General features: G+C 44.0%; 1 protein-coding gene across 12 annotated transcripts in view; it reads left to right on the top strand.

The window, feature by feature from the left end:
• The window catches only part of unc13bb (unc-13 homolog Bb (C. elegans)), an 807,248-nt gene that overhangs the window by 693,537 nt on the left and 91,901 nt on the right, over positions 1-21,810 (top strand). For all 12 annotated transcript variants that reach the window (XM_085972924.1, XM_085972914.1, XM_085972906.1 and 9 more), the window contains 5 exons: positions 2,168-2,294; positions 2,537-2,633; positions 8,488-8,631; positions 10,068-10,145; positions 14,866-14,943. In XM_085972924.1, the coding sequence (XP_085829050.1) occupies positions 2,168-2,294; positions 2,537-2,633; positions 8,488-8,631; positions 10,068-10,145; positions 14,866-14,943 (524 nt within the window). The remainder of the gene's footprint in view (positions 1-2,167; positions 2,295-2,536; positions 2,634-8,487; positions 8,632-10,067; positions 10,146-14,865; positions 14,944-21,810) is intronic.

Below are 21,810 nucleotides of genomic sequence, written 5' to 3'. Positions count from 1 at the left end.
ATGAGCGCCTTGCACTTGTTGGCACAGGTGAATATCTCAACAAATACTGTACATTAATAGGAATTCCTAGCAGTACTTTGAATACTGAAAATTCCATTGGTCTGATTTAACCTGATTCGATAATGGTCTTTCTCTTCTATAGAAAAACAAGAAGGATTTTAACTTTTTTCTATTTAGAATTGTTTAACTCTAAATATATACGTACATGCATTTGACAAAATACATAATCACCATAACAAGGCAGGCAGTTCAGCATTACTGAATGTTACGTTACCTGATTAACTCTCTTTGCACGTTCAGTGATTATAATGGGTGTGACAGAACTAAGAGAGACCGTAGATTACTTTGCTACATTTAGTTTTATTGTGGATATAAACAGCTCCGAAAGATGACCAGTATCATAACAGCAGCTGTGTTATTTTTCAAACATATGAGGGTAAACTGACAGATTAAATATTTCAGTACATCTAAGGTTTGCTTAGTTTCTGTTGCTAAAGTGATATAATTCAAAAAGTGAGATGCAGCTTGACCAAGTCACTTACCAGGTCATTGATTAATGGTAGGAATAGTTTCCTTTTTGCCGTTTTTCCATTTACAATTTATATCTAAAGTACTAAGGTTGTTTAACCATTTCATGGTGCAATGATATTGGGGGACTGACTCCAATGAGGAGAGCAGATTTTGTAGGGATTTGTTAAAAGTATAGTTGCATTGGAAGTATAATAATTATTTAAGTCTTATTGTATTCGACTTGTAAATTGACACTTTTGTTTAAGTTACTACTTAAAGCAAGTTCCTTGGTTTTATGAATTGCACATATAGTATTAAGCTATTTTTGCATTGAATGCTATGTATATGTAGTATATTCTTGATGCAGTAAATGCAAAATGTCTTCAGATAAATAAATAAAAATAGGAAGGATTTTTCTAATTAAATATTTTTTTCTGGATTATTATTGCTCTGTATAATATCTCATAATTGCTGCTGCAGCATCTTCACATTTAGTTGCTGCTATTATCATGTTGGTTGATCTTTATAACATGCAATTAATTTACTTGCCTTTCGACCTTTTGAGCCTCAGCTTGTTATGTTATCATTTTGTCATGATTCTGGCATTGAACAACATGATATGAAGATGCATAGACAATATGGGGGAAAAATTTGGTTGCTTTGCGCCTCCCATTAGCGCCCTAACAGGACGCTAATGGGGCGCAAAGCAACTAGAGGCCGGGCACGACAATGTTTGCACTGCTCGCGAAATTGACCAGACATTTTGCGGCGGCGCTAAATACTACCGCCACGATTTCCTGCGCCCGCAGATCGTGACGTCAGTCAAGCGTGCAATGCCCCGGTAGCGCCCCGGACCAGATATTGAGTGGAGCCCCCTGCCTTACTGCCTGCCGCTAGCAACGACAGGTTGAGGGGAGTGTTTTGCAATCGGGACGGGACTGGGGGAGTGCTATTTAAAGGCGACCGCTTCCTGCCTTTTTCTGTCGGCGACATTTTTGCACCACGCATTCTGAGAGAGAGAGAGAGAGAGACTTCTGGAGAGATTCAATGCTGTGTGAAGGAGTTTTAGGTACTGAGCAGCACTTTGCAGGTTCATTTTGATTTGACCTTCCTTGCATCGATTTAGAAGAGACTGTGGGCTGCACTCTGAGCTCTTTCCCTAGGCCTCTCCATTGTTCTTTCCAGCAGATTTGTTGTACAAGTCTCTCCAAGCCGAGATTCAATGAGCAGGGTGTGGATGGAGAGCAAGATCGACCCTCCCCCTTTAAGAACTGGCCGGCGCCAGTGTGTCTATGTTCCATTGCTCACTGACATCACATGAGCTTCGCCAGTGCTCTGAGGTAGTGCCTCGCTCCTCAGTGCCTTAAGTGTGTAGCGCCTGATTTAGCACTCCAATCACCTCCAGGGGCGATAGAAGCCAAGTTTGCAGTCAGAGGCGGTAATTAGCGGCAGGCGCTAAACTTTGCGCCTGGCCGATAATTGCGCCCCAAACAGGGTGAAGCCGAATTTCTCCCCCTATGGGTAAAGCTATAATGGTAAAACATGTCCTGCCTTGGTTTGAATATTGAGTAATGTAATATGATGGATTAAACAGGTTAAGGGACATATGTAATAATATACTTATTTAAAATACAATTTTAATGCTTTTATTCTTCAGAGCATGAGAAGCACAGACTCTGTAAGAGTGCAGACTACATGAATTTGCACTTCAAAGTAAAATGGCTGTATAATGAATATGTCCGAGATCTTCCAGCTATCAAAGGGACTGTACCTGAATATCCAGCGTAAGTATTCAGAACCATTAGGCTGTTATGGTTGCAAGGTTTGAAACAAACTCTACTGACAAGTTGATTTAAAGGCCTTATAATATTATATATATAATATATAATAGAAATATGTATCTATATGTTAAAAAATCTGAATTAATAATACATGCCATCAAAAGAATTCTAACTCTGACTCATTTACACCTTCATTAGAAGTTTATTTGCATCTTGACAACTATATTTGGCCTTGCATACTGTAGGTGGTTTGAACAATTTGCAATGCAGTGGTTGGATGAGAATGAGGAAGTTTCATTGGAATTCCTACATGGAGCTCTTGAGAGAGATAAAAAGGATGGGGTATGTATCCAAGAGCTATACATTTTTTAATAATGCTTATTTGGAAAAGGGAGAGTTAAGTATTTGATTAGGAACCTGACATAAATACACAGAAACCTCATGTACACTCTGTCGATATTTGTTTCAGCTGTCTTGAACTTGTACGTACACTGGTAGTTTGGGGTGCATGTTTGGGGGGCAGAACTTACACACACCAGAAGGATGCTTACTTGACCTCAGCTGGCCTTCCGGCTTCGGAGTCAGTTGCATACTGCTCCCAAGCCTCTGCCGGGAAGTCCCCCGAAAGGAGATGGAGTTCGCAACCTTGGTGTCATATTTGACCCTGAAATGAGCTTCCAACTACATAACTAAGACCGCCTATTTCCAGCTCCGTAACATCGCCCATCTCCGCCCTTGCCTCAGCTCATCCGCTGCTGAAACCCTCATCCATGCTTTTGTTACCTCTAGACTTGACTATTCCAACGCACTCCTGGTTGGTCTCACACATTCTACCCTACGTAAACTTGAAGTGATCCAAAACTCGGCTGCCCGTGTCCTAACTCGCACCAAGTCCCATTCACCCATCACCCCTGTGCTCACTGACGTACATTGGCTCCTGGTTAAGCAACGCCTCAATTTCAAAATTCTCCCTTCCTTGTTTTCAAACCCTCCATGGCCTCGCCCCTCCCTATCTCTATAATTTCCTTCAGCCCCACAACTCTTCCCCCCCCCCCCATCTAATTCTGCCCTCTTCAGCATCCCTGATAATCTCTCAAACATTGGCGGGGGGGGGGGGGTGGGGGGTGCTGTGCCTTCTGTTGCCTAGACCCTAAGCTCTGGAATTCCCTGCCTAAACCTCTCTGGCTCTCTACCTCTCTTTCCTCCTTTAAGACACTCCTTAAAACCTACCCCTTTGACCAAGCTTTTGGTCACCTGCCCTAATCTTTTCTTATGTGGCTCGGTGTCAAATTTTTTGTCTTTTAATACTCCTGTGCAGGGCCTTGGGACGTTTTACTACGTTAAAGGCACTATATAAATACACGTTGTTGTTGTTGTTCTGACATGGCATCTCATCAGAGTGCAGGCAGCAGCCATGCTGCCTGCAAAATGAAATCTCTTTTGAAAAATGTTTTGACTTCCCTTGTTGCGTCTATGCAAGGCAATGCCCCCTGAGTACTTGCACCAGTTTTGGCTTCAAGAAAAATTGTCCCTCTCGCTTTGTCGAAACAGGCAGCCAGTGTTTGAATAACGTAAATGGTGAAGGTTGTGTTTGCTTGTATTCCATACAGTTTACAAACACTCACCCGCTCATGGACAGATGTATTTCACGCCAGTGGGACCAGAGTAGACTGAGGAATGAATTGCTAATGCTGGTGCATGTGTTGTTACAGCCTGGGAATTTAACTGTACATGTCCACTTTCCTTTCTGTGCACATTTCTGTCCATCACTAGTGGATGGCTTTTGTCAGGTGCTTCACATTTTGTTCTTGCGCATGGAAGCAAATTGAAGACTCATCCCCAGAAGGAGGTTAGCAAAAGCAAAGAGCAGGTTCTTCTAGGCACTCTTGTGCATCTTCTGCTGGTTGGTTGATAAGCAGCATTATTTTCTCCTCTTCTCTCCCCCAATTATCTCCCCATTCACCCTCCTTTTCTGAAGATGGTGGGCTGGAATTTGTCGTTGGGGGCGGAACTACTGGTTGTCGGGTTTCAGTCCCGCCCCCAACGACGTCCGGCCAATCCACGCTATTTTCCCTTGATTGACCTTGTTAAGCCCGCCCTACGGGCTTAGCTGGCCAATTAAGGGAAAGCCGGTGACAGAGGACGTCAGCGTATGACGTTTCATCTGTCAAAAATTTTTGACAGATGAATTGTCAGCGTTTGACAGCTTTGAGAAGCTGTCAAACACTGATGATCTCTGTTCTAAAGTGAGCCCTTGTACTGAAGGCTTACCAAACCTCTTTCCTCAGCAGAAATCAGATGGCTGCTGCATCTGAGAATGCAGCAGCCATTCTATCATCTCTGCCGTTGAGATGAGGCACCTCCGGATCCCCAAGGGTTGAAGCCTGCAGGAAGAAGCAAAGGTAAGTAAACTTTTTCTAACACTTTACACTCACCTCTCATACTTACCTCTCCACACTTGCACCCATCGCTCACCTCCACAGCGGACTTTTCGATCCCTCTCACCACTGCAGACCTACTGCTCGCCTCGCTAACCCTGGCGAGGTTCGAAGCCGTCGGGAAGCCCGCACTTGCAGGGGTAAAATGGGGATAAGCCTCTTAACTGTCTGTTAACTGGCAGTTAATTGGCTGTAATCCCTTTCCCGCCTCGAGGAGATGGGCCCCTGCGTGAATCGGGGACCCACCTCCCGGGAAGATGGCACGGAGGCATCCCAGTTTCTGCCATTTTCCCGGCAGTTCTGCCTCCCCAGGGCTGGCAAAATTCCCCCCGGTGTCTTATGCGGGTTACTGTTTCATAAGTTCCATCAGTATTTTGTCCAAGCAACCATTTCTTCACTTAGAAGCATAGATGGTGAATGTCGTCAAGCTGTTTGAATATTGCAGGAGGAAGAAGGAAGGTATCACAGTTGAGCACTGATGTTTGCTATTCAAACCATCTGGCTGGTCCCAAAAATGAATACCTCTCACTCCTTCAAATATTTTTTCAATTCTCCTTAAAAAATTTCACCAGTATCTGCCTCCCTGGACAGTCTATTCCATATGTTTATTTTCAAAAACACTTAGAGGATGCAATTTTGTCTAAGGTATTCAAGTTTGCAGACGGCACAAAATTGGATGCAATGGTCAGTGATGCTAACCAAAGTGTAATAATCCAGAGGCATCCAGACAGCCTAGATTAGTTGGCAGACAGAAGGTAGCTGGAATTCAATACAGATAAGTGTAAAGTGATGAGATTAGGGCGAAGAAGCGAGTGGTAACATGCTTGACGTAACAGGGTGGGAAAAGGATCTGGGGGTTTTGGTGGATAAGTTTTTTAATCCATTGATTAATTGACAGTAGGTGGTCCAGGAAGCAAATAAAACATTGGAAAGTATAGCTACAGATGTGACTGTCTCATGTGAAAGTCAGCTGATATCAAGGAATCTCTCTGGTGGGTGTAAGTCCAAGGAAGTAATGTTAAAGTTGTATCTGGCTTTGCTCAGCCAGCATTTGGAGTACTGTGCTCAGTTTAAGTCTCCGCATTATATTATGAGATTGAATTATGAACTAAGGAGATGAGTTCAGCGGAAATATTATTCACCCTGGGGCTTTACTCATTTGAGAAGAGGGGGATGGGGGGACCTGATGGAAGTCTTTAAGATGTTTGCAGGTATGGAAAAATTAGATCCAGGAAAGTTCATCTTTTGTCAAGCACAGGATTTGAGGACTAGGGGTTAGAGTTTAAAATCTAAGTGCATCAAAGGAAAATGAGAAATTGATGATAGAACTGTAGAGCAGATTACCAGCAGGGATGGTAGAACAGAAAACAATGGTAAGATTTGAAAAAGGACCTCAGGAAAAGCCATGCAGGGATATTAGTTCTGGAATCGGCAGTGAAACTGATGGGAGGTTCAAAAGGGTAAACTAGATGGACCAATGATCTTCTCCTGCTCAAAACATTACTATGTTACGATGTGTACAGTAGTTAAAGGTAAATTGTTTAGTTAAGTGCATTCATGATCGGTGGCGAGTGTAAATGAACATGGTGGAATTCACATTCAAACCTGACATCCATGTTTCTGCTGGTTCAGAAAACCCACCCACTTAAACCGAGTGTTTTTTGGAGCTAACTAGCAAAGATAGCTGCCACCTGTCAATAGGCAGCTTATACTTTACACAGCTGTCTTTGGGTACTGTGTAGGAACCAGTTGAAGAAATCTTGAGTTTAAAAGCATTTTAAAAAGGAAATAATTACAAGATAATTGCAGATGAGGAAAGCCATTTGCGTCACAGATTTAATCGCATAACCATATACATTTTAGGCATCTTTAGTTTCTAACACAGGGGAGGAAAAAGCTTATTTTGTCTAACTGATTCTGTAATTTCTGGGCTGTCTCTCCTGATTTTACTGCCCTTCCTAGTTTGGTATCATCTGCAAATCTGACCAATCTGCATTGAGTTTCTGAATCCAAATCATTCGATTAAAAACAGTTGTAATCTCAATATTAAGCTCTGGAATACCTCATTCAGTACTTCTCCCTACAGAAATATCTTTTTTTGGGAATTTAATCCCAGCAACTAGTTTAGTGCCTAAGATGTTTCCACTTGTAGGGGTGTCCAAAACTATGGGCCATAAATATAAGATAGTCACTATTAAATCCAATAAGGAATTCAAGAGAAACTTCTTTACTCAGAGTGGTGAGAATGTGGAACTTCCTACCACAAGGAGTGATTGAGGCGAAGAGCATAGATGCATTTAACAGGAAACTAGATAAGTACATGAGGAAGAAAGGAATAGAAAGATATGTTGATAGGGTGAGATGAAGTAAGGCAGGAGGAGGCTCGTATGGAGCCTGTTTCTGTGCTGTAAATTCTATGGGCTGGATTTTCATTCAGAAGTCGGGAAGGAGGCGGGACTACAACTTTCGGGTTGTCGTCCCGCCTCCATCAAGATGTGGCCAATCCACGTGATTTTCACTTGATTGACCTTGTTGAGCCCGCCCAGCGGGCTCAGCAGGCCAATTAAGGGCCACCTGGCAACAGGTGACATCACAGACTGAAATTTCATCTGTCAAGAGGTGTTGACAGATGAAATATCAGTGTTTCACAGCTGCTTGAAGCTGTCAAACACTGACAGTCTTACTCCTAACCTGAGTCCTTCTACGCAGACTCAGTTAGAAATCTCGCCGGCACTGAAAGTTGCAGGCTGTCACTTTTGACAGATCGCAGCCATTCTGCTTTCTGTGCCGGCTGAATGATGGACTCCCGAAGCCTAGAGGAAGGAAGGCTAAAAAGGTAAGTACAGGTAATTTAAACTTCTTTAGACACACCAAATACACTTACCTTTGCACTCATGCACCCATCACTCACCTGAACACCGACATCTCGACCCCTCCAAGTCCTTCAAGCCGACGGCCCGACGACTCTAACCTGGCGTGGTTTGGAGCCGTCGGCAATCCCACACGACAACCTTCAAAATAGGGATTAGGCTAAAAACTGCCTGTTAACTACCTGTTAACAGGCAGTTAATTGGCACTAATCCCTTCCCGCCTCGGGTCAGCGGGTCCCAGTGCGGGGCGGGTACCCACCTCCTTTGAAACTTACACGGAGGCGGGTTTTGGGCGGGATGTTATCGGGACCCCCGATTTCGGGATTTTAGCCCCCCGCACGCCTAAAAGCCCGCCTCACGGCACACTGAAAATCAACCCCTATGTAATTTTCACATGGTATTTTGCTTATTTCTGGGGACCAGCAAATAGTGAATAATCAAAGTCTTGAAAATCAATCACTAAAATGGACAAACTGCAATTAATTCCTTTTCACAAATGGCGTTCTTGTGAAAATTATACTAATTATGAGTCTCAATAGCATTTTGAAATTTCTACTACCCCTGAAAACTAAGCATCAGGCAGTCGGGGAGATCAGTGGTATTCTAGTTCCTTTGTGTAAATGTAAAAAGAAAAGTGTTACCATAACCTTAACTATGACATAACATTAAAAACTAAGCATGAATCATGGGGAAAGAAAACATCCCTGAATCTCCTGAACAGTAAACAAGAATCCAATTTTGATCAAGGGAATGTCAAGTGATTCCAAGCAACAAATGTATAATTTTTGGCTTAGAAAACTTGACTTTTATTCTCGAAATTGGCATTATCTTATTGCAGCTGTGCTAAACGCTTTGAATTCTAGACTGAATTTATCTGTTGTACATCAGTTTCAGCAAACATCTGAGCACGCTTTATTCTCCTGCTCGGTGGTGGATGTGTTCACACAATTAAATCAGAGCTTTGAGATTATCAAGAAACTCGAGTGCCCCGATCCAGTGATTGTTGCTCATTACATGAGGAGATTTGCGAAGGTAAGAATATTCCTTTCAAGATTCCAGCTGCAAAGATTTGAACTTTGGCAGTGACTCCTGTTGTCGTTTGTTACCTATAACTCTAATTGCTTTTTTTTCATTGAGCATTTTATTTTATTATTAGAGCACATTCTTTCAAGGTATGAAAGCAGGGGAGCTAAAAAAACATGCAGCAGGAAAAGTGTTTTATTATGGCGAAAAGGGAAGGTGACTGGAATAAGTTATCTGAGAATTTTCAGTGCACAAAACTCATCCATTTTTGCGTTCAGGAGCCTGTCTGAAATAAGCTTCTTTCTGTTCAGAATTTCAGTTCAGACATGTTGATAATACTGTACTGAGGTAGCTTTAAGATATCATCATGGAGTGTTCACTCGTAAGCCATTGATTCCCACCTAGTCTGAATGCTTTGTGACCAAAGGGTCGATTTTAACTCTTCTCACCCAGTGGAAACCAGTGAGGCGGCCAGTTAAAATGGTCACAGCGACTTGCTCCCTCCAATCCCGCCACCTTCCGGCGTGTTGTGAGCAGGTGAGGGCGACACCTGCCAGAGGACAGCAGGGTCTTTCTTTAGATATATTCCGAAGAGATCATTGGGGCCCGACTGCAATTTTAACCTGATGTCTGTGTGGAGAAGCCATTGTGGCTTCCCCACCAGGCTAACCTGGCGGCAAGAGGAGCAGGGCAAGAGCAGGCCCAGAAATGTAGGTTAATTTTTTAAAAATAGTTTCCTTGTGGTCTCGGAGGAGCAGGAGTGCTCCTTTAGCCCCCACAAGGTAAGTTTGAGGGCTTCCCTCCCCCGACCACAATGTCCTGCCGACCCACCTTCTAACCACTTACCTGAGTATCCAGGGACTGTTCCTTTGGGTCCCTGCAGGTGTCCTCCTGTTGCCTGAAATCAGCTAGCCTTTTCTGCTGGGTTCAGGCGGAAAGCTGACGGGGCCTATACAGATGAGGTCTGGGAGTTAAAATCTCCTGGGCCTCATGCTGTGGAGGCTGGACAGCTTGACATCCGCCTTGGACTCCTAGCTGCACGACTCCAACCAGAGAGTTAAAATTGGGGCTCAAATATTTGCCATGTTTTTCTTTTTAAACTGATAATTTTGCTGTTGTCTCTGACTGTGCTGCAACCCATAGTTCATGCTGGATATACTTCAGAGTGATGCTATTTGATGATGTCACTTAATGCTTATGTATATTGGAAAGTAATGACATTTTCTGAGCCCAATTTTGGAGTAAGCACGGCAAGTATTATTTAACTCTATTTTGATAAATTCTTTTGCAATTTTGTCCTTGCAAAGTGAAAAATAATAAACTTTCATTTCGAATGTGTACCATCATTCTATTTATTACTAGTAATCATTAACAGGTTGTGCATTGCTGATGAACAGTTGCAGAAGAAATTGAGGTCATGAATGTGTTTTCTCTTTCTTTGGCAGACAATCAGCAAAGTGCTGCTACAGTATGCAGACATTCTTTTGAAGAACTTTAAGTCCTACTGTTCCAAGGAGACATTGGTAAGTATATTTTCTTCATTCTAATTCTTATTAAGTATAGTTTCATATTTAACACTCACAGCACTAGGTTAAATACTTCACTTGTTGAATGTATCCTAAAAGTATCATTATTAACGTACTGTGGCGGAGACCACATAGGGACAATAACACAATGTATAGCCAATGCTGTTATATGTACCTAAACACAATTCACTATGTATAGCAATGTTGTGATATATACATGCTGGGTTGGGTTATCGGTGCAGGGTCCCTTTAAGAGCGTCGGTAGCGTGATGACGTCATGACGTCGGTCGCGTGATGACGTCATAGCCCCTGCACGGGGCTGAGCCCTTCAGACCTCATGGAGAGTGATTAAAGAAAGACACGTTTTGCCTTTGCTTAAACAAAAGCCTCTGCCTGTTGTTTTCTATCAATCCCAACAGTACAATCCTTTTTTGGAGTTTGTTCTAATGAGTGTTACAGTTAAGATTTGTGTTTGCAGATATAATTTTATAGCGATTTATCAACAGCTACACATGTTTTTAGCAGGTTAATATATGCACATTTTTGAAGTATATTATACAGATGAGAATTTATAATTTCCTTTATATAGATACAGGTAGACTACCCTTTATCCGAACTTCCGAAAACCGAAACCCTCTAAAAACCGAAGGTTTTTTCGGTCAGCGTAAGTCGTGTGCACGACATGACCAGAGTGGCGCACGACTTACGCTGAGCAGAGGGTCAGCGTAAGTCGTGCGCACGACCCCCCGCCGACCCCCCCGCTGACCCGACCCCCGCGGACCCCCCCGCGGACCCCCGCCGACCCCGACCCCCGCCGACTTACGCTGAGCAGAGGGTCAGCGTAAGTCGTGCGCACGACCCCCCGCCGACCCCCCTGCGGAACCACCTGACTCTCTTCCAAAGGCTCGAAAGCAACGAGAGCTCTGAGCCCGCGGCGGTGCCGGTCCCTGTTCCGACCGAGCACGACGGCCTGTTGGTGGAAATGCGGAACTTCATTGCATTCCAGGCTAGCAGCGACGGACAAGCCACGACTGCGGACCCCCCCGCGGACCCCCGCCGACCCCGACCCCCGCCGACCCCCCCGCGGGCCGACACGGACCCCCGCCGACCCACCTTCCGAAATCCGAAATTTTCCGAAAACCGAAACACGGCTGGTCCCGAGGTTTTCGGATAAAGGATAGTCTACCTGTACACACATAGAATCATAGAATTTTACAGCACAGGAAGAGACAATTTCACTTATTCTTTGGCTCTCCGAAAGAGCTTTCCGCTTTGTCCTATTCACCTGCCCTTTCTCCATATAGAGAATTTTAAGAGGTGACCTAATAGAGGTTTTCAAGATAATGAGAGGTTTTGATAGAGTAAATAGAGAAAAACTATTCCCACTGGCGAGTAGGTCAATAACAGAGGCCATAGATTTAAAATAATTGGCACAAGATCTGGAGGAAGATGAGGAGAAATGTTTTCTCTGAGTTGTCGGGATCTGGAACGCTCTACCTGAAAAGATGGTAAAAGCTGATTCCATAAATAATTTTAAAAGGGAGTTGGACAGGTACTGGAGGATGAGGAACTTACAGGGCTATGGACAAAAGGCAGAGGTGTGGGACTAAGCAGGACTGCTTTTTGAAAGAGCCAGCACAAGCACAATGGGCCGAATGGCCTCCTTCTGTGCTGTAAGTTTCTATGATTCTATGATACACTTCAAAAATTTTCCATTTCAAATATTTATTCACTTCCCTTTTAAAAGCTGCTCGTCAATCTCCTGTGGCGTTGCTCACAGAGTGAAGCCCCCAAGTGTAGCCTTCAGCTGAAGGATGGTCAGAGAGTGCTAAATAATTGGACTAGGCAATGCAGATATAATTTAGTCCCCATTTTAAAGTCACATTCTGTATTTATTTTTAAATAACTAATCGGTTTAAATAACAACATTGCACATGAGGGTCAATTTTCACTCCCTCCATCTGGCATAAACAGGCAGTAATGTGACTGAAAATGGCATTGGGTCATTTGCTGCCCCATTTACACTGCAGTTCTGCCATGCCATCTTGGGAAGGGTCCTGAGATGGCAATCAGAGTGCTCGCCTGTTTCAGATGGAAGGTTACTTGGAATATGCAAATCAGGGTCTTATGACATATATGGGACCCGATTGCAATTTTGAGATGCAAATGCAGAGTGCGTGCGCCATGCATGCTCCGCCCATTTGTACCAGGCAGTGAGCAGCAGCGGTCTTTAAAAGGACCGCTGGAGGCTACTCAGAAGATGGTCATGGCAATGTTTAACTTTTTTTGGGTCGGAACCCACAAAAAGTCACAGGCCCACTGCTAGCGCATCCAATGCCCCCATCAGGCGCGAACTGCTCCCCAGCAGTATATCAATCAGGCCCAGGCCTGAAATTGCCTTGAGCCTTACGCTGGCAAAAACGAGCAGGCGGTGGGTGCGCGCTGCCTGCCACTCTCTGCCTGAAGTTTAAAAGCAACCCTATGTAGTCAAGAGCAAACCATCTCCCCTTGACATTCACTGGCATTACCATTGCTGAATCCCCCACTATCAACATCCTGGGGGTTACCATTGATCAGAAACTGAACTGGACCAGCCATATAAATACTGTGGCTACAAGAGCAGGCCAGAGGCTGGGAATTCTGCGGCGAGTGTCTCACCTCCTGACTCCCCAAAGCCTTTCCACCATCTACAAGGCACAAGTCAGGAGTGTGATGGAATACTCTCCACTTGCCTGGATGAGTGCAGCTCCAACAACACTCAAGAAGCTCGACACCATTCAGGATAAAGCAGCCCGCTTGATTGGCACTCCACCCACCACCTTCAACATTCACTCCCTCCACCACCGGCGCACTGTTGCTGCAGTGTGTACCATCTACAAGATGCACTGCAGCAACTCGCCAAAGCTCCTTCAACAGCACCTTCCAAACCCGCGACCTCTACCACTTAGAAGGACAAGGGCAGCAGACGCATGGGAACATCGCCACCTACAAGTTCCCCTCCAAGCCACACACCATCCTGACTTGGACCTGTATCGCCGTTCCTTCACTGTCGCTGGGCCAAAATCCTGGACAGCATTGTGGGTGTACCTACACCATATGGACTGCAGCGGTTCAAGAAGGCGGCTCACCACCAAAATCTCAAGGGCAATTAGGGATGGGCACTAAATGCAGGCCTAGCCAGCCAGCGACGCCCACATCCCATCAATGAATAAAAAAAAGTGTAGTTATCGGGTGCAGCACAGTTAGAGGCCAGGGGTTATTTGGGCCAGAGTGAGCAAACATAATTTAGTCACCATTAATTTTTATATTTCCATTTTAAACTCCTACGTCCACATTTATAATGGAAACTGTTTATGTAAATTGCCACACTGCAGTTGCACTATACTGCGCCTTAGGGCAACCCAGTTTAGGAGAGGGGGGCCTCAAACTGGCGCTGGGCACCTTATTTGCACATGCAAAGAGCCTAACACTTCTTTGATGCGTGTGATGTGGACACCTATTTTTTGCTTATACCAAAATGGCAGCCACTTCCTGCTCGCAATATTAGAGGCATAGGCGCCCGATTAGCAGTCGAAAAACGGGTGCACAACATTGAATTTCTAGGCCAATATTTTAATTGTGTTTCAACAAATGATTTGTATAGCATTATCTCTTTACTTGTGTACTCTATGCCCCTATTTATAAAACCTAGGATCCCATGTTTTTGTACAGTATTATCAACATCCTCCCATTTTTAAAGCTTTGTGTATTTGAACCACCATTTAATGTATTTGTCCTGTCCATTTTCTTCCCTAAATGTATAAAGTCATATTTCTCCACATGAAATTTGATCTGACATCATTCTTCCCAATCTACTAACCGATGTCGTCTTGAAGTTGCTTGGTCGTCTTTGCAGTTACCCACATTCCCATTCTTGTGCTGCAAATTCTGATATTGTGCTGTAGAGTCATGGGGGGTAATTTTAATCTCCAAAAGTGGTGGGAAGTTAAAAAGTTAAAAATCTAAAAAAGGAACCCAACCTGCCTACTTCTAGTTTCAATGGAGGCAGGACAAGGGGCAGGCAACCAATCTGCTCTCAGGAGACGGGTTGGTCACTTAATTATATTTTAATGCGGCTGCCTGCCTTCATTTGAACAGTGGTTCTATGTTTAACTAGTCAGCTGGGTTTCCCTAGCCTCGGGAAACCCGGCAGGTGAAAGGCGGCGAGAAGGGCTGAATCCATGAGGTAAGTGCCCTCCTGCTTGTGGACAAGGAGGAGCAGGAGTGTTTCTTGCAGGCTCAACAAGCTTACCAGAAAAGCTCCACATCCCCCTTCGCCCCGCCTGCAATCTGTCTGCTCCCCCCCGCCCCCCCCAGTGATCGGACTCCCCGACCACCATCTGCTCCCCTTTACCACCATCTGTACAAATATTGAGAAGAGCAATACTGACCTATGTGACATTCTACAGTTTACATACGTCCAGTCTGAAAAGCATCCATTAACCCTAATTCTTGGTTTTGTCTTTTAACAACCTCTCCATGCTGTCACATTCCCTGAACAGAACTGAGGAAAATATTAGTTAACTCTGAGAGAGATTTGCAAAGTTGAATAGTTTTCTCCTTATAACTGACAATGAATAAAGGTATCTCATATGCTATTGCATAAAACTGAATGCAGATTTGACCTAAAAAAAAGAATCAGTCATTTAATTGAACAATTTACATTTTTATCTACCAGCCTTGCATTCTGATGAACAATGTACAACAACTGAGAGTTCAGCTGGAAAAGTTGTTTGAAGCTATGGGTGGAAAAGAGGTAAGAGACGGAATCTGCAGATCCGCTCTGTACAGAGCAGAGTTTTAATGATGTGTAAAGCATTGCTTGAAGTAGCGATATTTTTGTCTCCGAATCGCGCAGCATCATTTCAGAGTGCTCACAAATAAAAGCACATCCTGCCCTGCTGTAACACCAGCTTCAAAATACACAAGTCCTCCCAAACTCCTCCATCACCATCCCTGGGTATGTCCTGTCCCACTGGCAGGACAGACCCACCAGGGGTGGCAGCACAGTGGTATACAGTTGGGAAGGAGTGGCCCTGGGAGTACTCAACATTGACTCCAGACTCCATGAAGTCTCATGGCTTCAGGTCAAGCATGGGCAAGGAAACCTCCTGCTGATTACCACCTACAGCCCTCCCTCAGCTGATGAATCAGTACTCCTCCATGTGGACCACCACTTGGAAGAAGCACTGAGAGTAGCAAGGGCGCAGAATGTACTCTGGGTGGGGAACTTCAATGTCCATCACCGAGAGTGGCTCGGTAGCACCACTACTGACTGAGCTGGCCGAGTCCTGAAGGACATAGCTGCCAGTCTGGGCCTGCGACAGGTGGTGAGAGAACCAACATGAGGGAAAAACCTACTTGACCTCGTCCTCACCAATCTACCTGTTACATGGAATACTCTCCACTTGCCTGGATGAGTGCAGCTCCAACAACACTCAAGAAGCTCGACACCATCCGAGATAAAGCAGCCCGCTTGATTGGCACCCCTTCTACTACCTTAAACATGCACTCCATCCACCACCGGCGTACTGTGGCTGCAGTGTGTACCATCTACAAGATGCACTGCAGCAACTCGCCAAGGCTTCTTCGGCTGCACCTCCCAAAGCCGCGACCTCTTCCACCTAGAAGGTCAAGGGCAGCAGACGCATGGGAACACCACCACCTCCAAGTTCCCCTCCAAGTCACATATCATCCTGACTTACAAGTATATCACCAATCCTTCATCATCGCTGGGTTAAAATCCTGGAACTCCCTACCTAACAGCACTGTGGGAGTACCTTCACCACACGGACTGCAGCTGTTCAAGAAGGCGGCTTACCACCACCTTCTCAAGGGCAGTTAGGAATGGGCAATAAATGCTGGCCTTGCCAACGACGCCCACATCCCATAAAAATGAATCGAAAAAAAGTGTCAAGACTTCAAATCAACACTAATCTATCAAATGGAGACAAGTAAGCCTAGAAGCTGGGTTATGAGAGTTGGAAAAGTGGCCCATAAATATATTTCAGTATCATGTGCAGGTAGGAACATAAGAACAGGAGTAGGCCATTCAGCCCTTCGAGCTTGTTCCGCCATTCGATGAGATCATGGCTGATCTGTGATCTAACCCCATATCCTTTAATACCTTTGGTTAACAAAAAGCTATCAATCTCAGATTTAAAATTAACAATTGATCTAGCATCAATTTCCATTTATGGAAGAGTTCCAAACTTCTACAACCCTTTGTGTGTAGAAGTGTTTCCAAATTTCACTCCTGAAAGGTCTGGCTCTACTTTTTAGACTATACCCCCGTAGTCCTAGAATCCCCAATCAGCAGAAATAGTTTCTCTCTATCTACCCTATCTGTTCCCCTTAATATCCTGAAAACTTTGATCAGATTACCCCTTAACCTTCTAAATTCTAGGGAATACAACCCTAATTTGTGTAATCTCTCCTCGTAACTTAACCCTTGGAGTCCGGATATCATTCTAGTAAACCTACGCTGCAATCCCCCCAAGGCCAATATATCCTTCCAAAGGTGTGGTGCCCAGAACTGCTCACAGTACTCCAGGTGTGGTCTGACCAGTGGTTTGTATAGCTGCAGCATAACTTCTGCCCCCTTGTACTCTAGTCCTCTAGATATAAAAGCCAGCATTCCATTAGCCTTTTTGATTATTTTCTGTACCTGTTCATGACATTTTAATGATCTATGTACCTGGACCCCCAAGTTTCTTTGGACATCCGCTATTTTAGCTTTTCACGGTTTAGAAAGTACCCTGTTCTATCCATTTTAGGTCCAAAGTGAATGACCTCACATTTGCTTGCATTGAAATCCATTTGCCACAGTTTTGTCCATTCACTTAATCTATCAATATCCCTTTGTAATTTTATGCTTTCATCTACATTGCCTACAATGCCGCCTATCTTTGTGTCATTGGCAAATTTGGATATATGACTTTCTATGCAATCATCTATGTCATTAATAAATATTGTGAATAGCTGAGGCCCCAACACAGATCCCTGCGGGACACCACTAGTCACATCCTGCCAATTTGAGTACCTGCCCATTATCCCCACTTTCTGTCTCCTGCTGCTCAGCCAATTTCCTAACCAGGTCAATAATTTGCTCTCAATTCTGTGGGCTTCTACCTTAGATAACAGTCTCTTATGTGGGACTTTATCAAATGCCTTCTGGGAGTCCATATAAATAACATCCATAGACATTCCCCTGTCCACTACTTTAGTCACCTCTTAAAAAAATTCTATTAGGTTTGTCAGGCATGACCTACCTTTCACAAATCCATGCTGGCTCTCTCTGATCAAGTGAAAATTTTCGAGGTGTTCAGTCGCCCTATCCTTAATTATAGACCTCAGCAATTTCCTGACAACAGATGTTAGGCAAACTGGTCTATAATTCCCTGGTTTCCCTCTCTCACCATTCTTAAAAAGTGGAGTGACATGTGCAATTTTCCAATCTAAAGGGACTGTTCCTGAATCTAGAGAACTTTGGAAGATTACAGTTAGGGCATCTGCAATGTGCTCACCTAGTTCCTTTAAAACTCTGGGATGGAAATCATCTGGCCCTGGGGATTTGTCACTCTTTCGGCCGTTATTTTCTTTATTACTTTTATTTTACCTATGTTAATTTTATTGAATCCCTGTCCCCGATTCAGTATTAGTTTCTTTGGGATTTCCAGCATGCTATTCTCTTCTTCTACTGTAAAAACTGAGGCAAAATAATTATTCAACATGTCCGCCATTTCCCTATTGTCATTGACAATATCACCACTTTCAGTTTTTAAGGGGTCAACATTGCTCCTGATCACCCTCTTTTTCCTAATGTAACTATAAAAATTCTTCATATTGATTTTGATATCCCTTGCAAGTTTCTTTTCATACTCCCTTTATGTAGCTCTTACAATCTGTTTTGTGACCCTTTGCTGTTCTTTGTATCTTTTCCATTTGCCGGGATCTCTGCTATTTTTTGCATTTTTGTATAGCCTTTCCTTTAGTTTTATGCTGTCCCTTATCTCTTTAATTGTCCATGGCTGTTTTTTTTTGGCAAGTAGAGCTCTTGCCCCTCAGGGGTATAAACTGGTTCTGTATCATGTTAAATTCTTTTTTAAACATCTCCCACTGATCTTCTGTCGTTTTACCCATTAACAGATTTGCCCAGTTTACTGTGGACAGTCTCTGCCTCATCCCGTTTTTGCAAATTACTTTCAAGAAATCCTTATCCAATTGACACATTGTGAAATCTCCATTCAATGTAATAATTGTGTCTCCACTATCAGTAGATCTGAAACATAGAAACATAGAAGATAGGAGCAGGAGTAGGCCATTCAGTCCCTCGAGCCTGCTCCGCCATTCAATGCGATCATGGCTGATCATCCAAGTTCAGTACCCTGTCCCTGCTTTCTCCCCATACCCCTTGATCCCTTTAGCCTTAAGAAATATATCCAACTCCTTCTTGAATATATTTAATGAATTGGCCTCTACTGCCTTCTGTGGTAGAGAATTCCACAGGTTCACCACTCTCTGGGTGAAGAAATTCCTCCTCATTTCTGTCCTAAAAGGCCTACCCCTTATCCTTAGACTGTGACCCCTGGTTCTGGATTCCCCGACCATCGGGAACATCCTCCCTGCATCTAGTCTGTCCAGTCCTGCCAGAATTTTATGTTTCAATGAGATCCCCTCTCATTCTTCTAAACTCCAGCGAGTACAAGCCCAATCGACCCAATCTCTCCTCATACGTCATTCCTGCCATCCCAGGTATCAGCCTGGTGAATCTTCGCTGAACTCCTTCCATGGCAAGAATATCCTTCCTCAGATAAGGCGACCAAAACTGCACACAATACCCAAGATGTGGTCTCACCAAGGCCCTGTACAACTGCAGCAAGACATCCTTGTTCTTGTACTCAAACCCTCTCGCTATGAAGGCCAACATACCATTTGCCTTCTTAACCACCTGCTGCACCTGCATGCTTACCTTCAGCGACTGGTGCACAAGGACACCCAGGTCTCGTTGCACTTCCCCTTCTCCCAATCTATTGCCATTTAGATAATAATCTGCCTTCCTGTTTTTGACACCAAAGTGGATAACCATGAAATTACAATAAATCTAGAATGGAAAGTTTGTAATATGATTCTGTTACCAAGTGTAGCATTATCTACTGAAATAATACCCCTACTGCAATTAAACCTGGACTGCATGAAGCAGCAGAGAGTGGGAGTATTTCAAAGGGTAGAACAAAAAAGCTGCAGTTACAGTGCCCATTCACACTTGAACTGGGGAACAGAGCTTTGCACGTGCATACTTCTATACCTGCGTACTTCAGTGCATGCATGGACTGCTGCTTGCCAGCCTTTAACCGGCAGTTAAACTTCTGTAAGATCAAGCTTTTATCTGCATTAGAAATTTCAAGACAGTATAGCAGGCTGCTTAAGTACTTTTTGAACTTTGTTTCAGAAGTTGGCTGTAGTTCTATTGCAGCCAACATACAGCCCTGACACTACCTCATCCAGCCCACTACAGATATCAAGCTGCTCATTCTTTAAAATTAGAAATCTGTACTCCATATTTTGAGTTAATATGATGCACTACACTGATGACAGTGTACACTCTTAGGGCGCTAACAGGAGACACAAAGCAACCGAATTTTTCCCCCTTATATTCTAAAAATGGGTAGGGGAGGGGAAAGCATAATTAATAGATTTTATTTGTGTTGGGAGAGAACTTGTTCAGTTTTAAATAATAAAAATAAGAAAACAGTGCATAAAATTATAGGATTTAAAAAAAAGTAAAATTCAAGTGAAACCTGTATACTTGAAATAAAAACAGAAAATGCTGGAGACACTCAGCAGGTCAGGCAGCACCTGTGAAGAGAAACAGAGTTAATGTTTCAGGTCGATGACCTTTCGGCAGAACTGGAAAAAAGCAGGAAATGGAACAGATTTTTAAGCAATTGTAGTGACTGGGAAATGGGGGAGTGGATGAAAGAACAAAAGGGAAGGTCTGTGATAGGATAGAAGGCAGGAGAGATTAAGAGACATTGAGAGACATTAAGAGATATTCAAGGCAAAAGGAGATGGTAATGGGACAGGTTAAGAAACAAAGGATGGCTCTAGATGAAGTGTAAATTGCGCTGGCAGAATGAAAGACAGCTGCCATGTGGGAGAGAAGAACAGAAAGCACAAACAAAAAGTGTGGATAAAAAATATATACATGATAGGGGCCGAGGTTATGATCTGAAATTGTTGAACTTTATGTTGAGTACAGAAGGCTGTAAAGTGCCTAATCGAAAGATGAGGTGCTGTTCCTCGAGCTTATGCTGAGCTTCCATGGAACAATGCAAGAGGTATACTTAAGCTGTGTTGAGTAGCTCTGTACAGGGGAACTGTGCTCATCATATTTAGGCTGAAACTAGCAGCAGGTTATTAAGCTTCAGTTATTGTTAATCCCTAGCCAGCAATCAATGACCTAGATTTGGAATGTTGCATTGGGTGATTAAAGATTTTTTTTTTATTCGTTTATGGTATCTGGGCATCACTGGCATGGCCAGCATTTATTGCCCATCCCTAGTTGCCCTTGAGAAGGTGGTGGTGAGCCGCCTCCTTGAACCGCTGCAGTCCGTGTGGTGAAGGTACTCCCACAGTGCTGTTAGGTAGGGAGTTCCAGGATTTTGATCCAGCGACGATGAAGGATCGGCGATACACTTCTAAGTCAGGATGGTGTGTGATTTGGCGGGGAACTTGGAGGTGGTGGTGTGCCCATGAGTCTGCTGCCCTTGTCCTTCTAGATGGAAGAAGTCGCGGGTTAGGGAGGTGATGTCGAAGAAGCCTTGGCAAGTTGCTGCAGTGCATCTTGTAGATGGTACACACTGAAGCCACAGTACGCCGGTGGTGGAGGGAGTGAATGTTTAAGGCGGTGGATGGGGTGCCAATCAAACGGGCTGCTTTGTCCTGGATGGTGTCGAGCTTCTTGAGTGTTGTTGCAGCTGCACTCATCCAGGCAAGTGGAGAGTATTCCATCACACTCCTTACTTGTGCCTTGTAGATGGTGGAAAGGCTTTGGGGAGTCAGGAGGTGAGACACTCTCCACCTAGCCTCTGACCTGCTCTTGTTGCCACAGTATTTATGTGGCTGGTCCAGTTAAGTTTCTGGTCAATGGTGACCCCCAGGATGTTGATGGTGGGGGATTCGGCGATGGTAATGCCGTTGAATGTCAAGGGGAAGTAGTTAGACTCTCGCTTGTTGGAGATAGTCATTGCCTGGCACTTCTGTGGTGTGAATGTTACCTTGTGGCTTTTAGTCTGCAACTTTGAACACCTTTGGTGATCATGAATATTTAATGAGGTCAATATAGCATATATCTAGCCCTGGCAGTAAAAGTATAACCTACAGTTCTAATTGACCAATTAAAATGAACCTTAAAAAGTTTGGTCTAGAAATTGGGCTACTTACCGCCACCTGTTTGGGCTGCTATTCTTGCAAAAAATGATGGGCGCCACTTTAGCACCCTTCTCTGGCGCGGGATTCGGCGGCCGCCATTTTGGTGAGTGTCTCAGTGCTGCCGATAGCAGGGGGTGGTGATGGTAATTTTGAAACGGTGAGAGATGAAACCTGAACAGAGGAGGGAATT

The sequence above is a fragment of the Somniosus microcephalus genome, chromosome 2 (assembly GCF_052327205.1).
Source record: "Somniosus microcephalus isolate GS21.2 chromosome 2, FLI_Smic_1.0, whole genome shotgun sequence".
In the NCBI taxonomy this organism is placed as follows: domain Eukaryota; kingdom Metazoa; phylum Chordata; class Chondrichthyes; order Squaliformes; family Somniosidae; genus Somniosus; species Somniosus microcephalus.
Note: the sequence above shows the minus strand (reverse complement) of the source record. Positions and strands in the feature narration are given on the sequence as shown.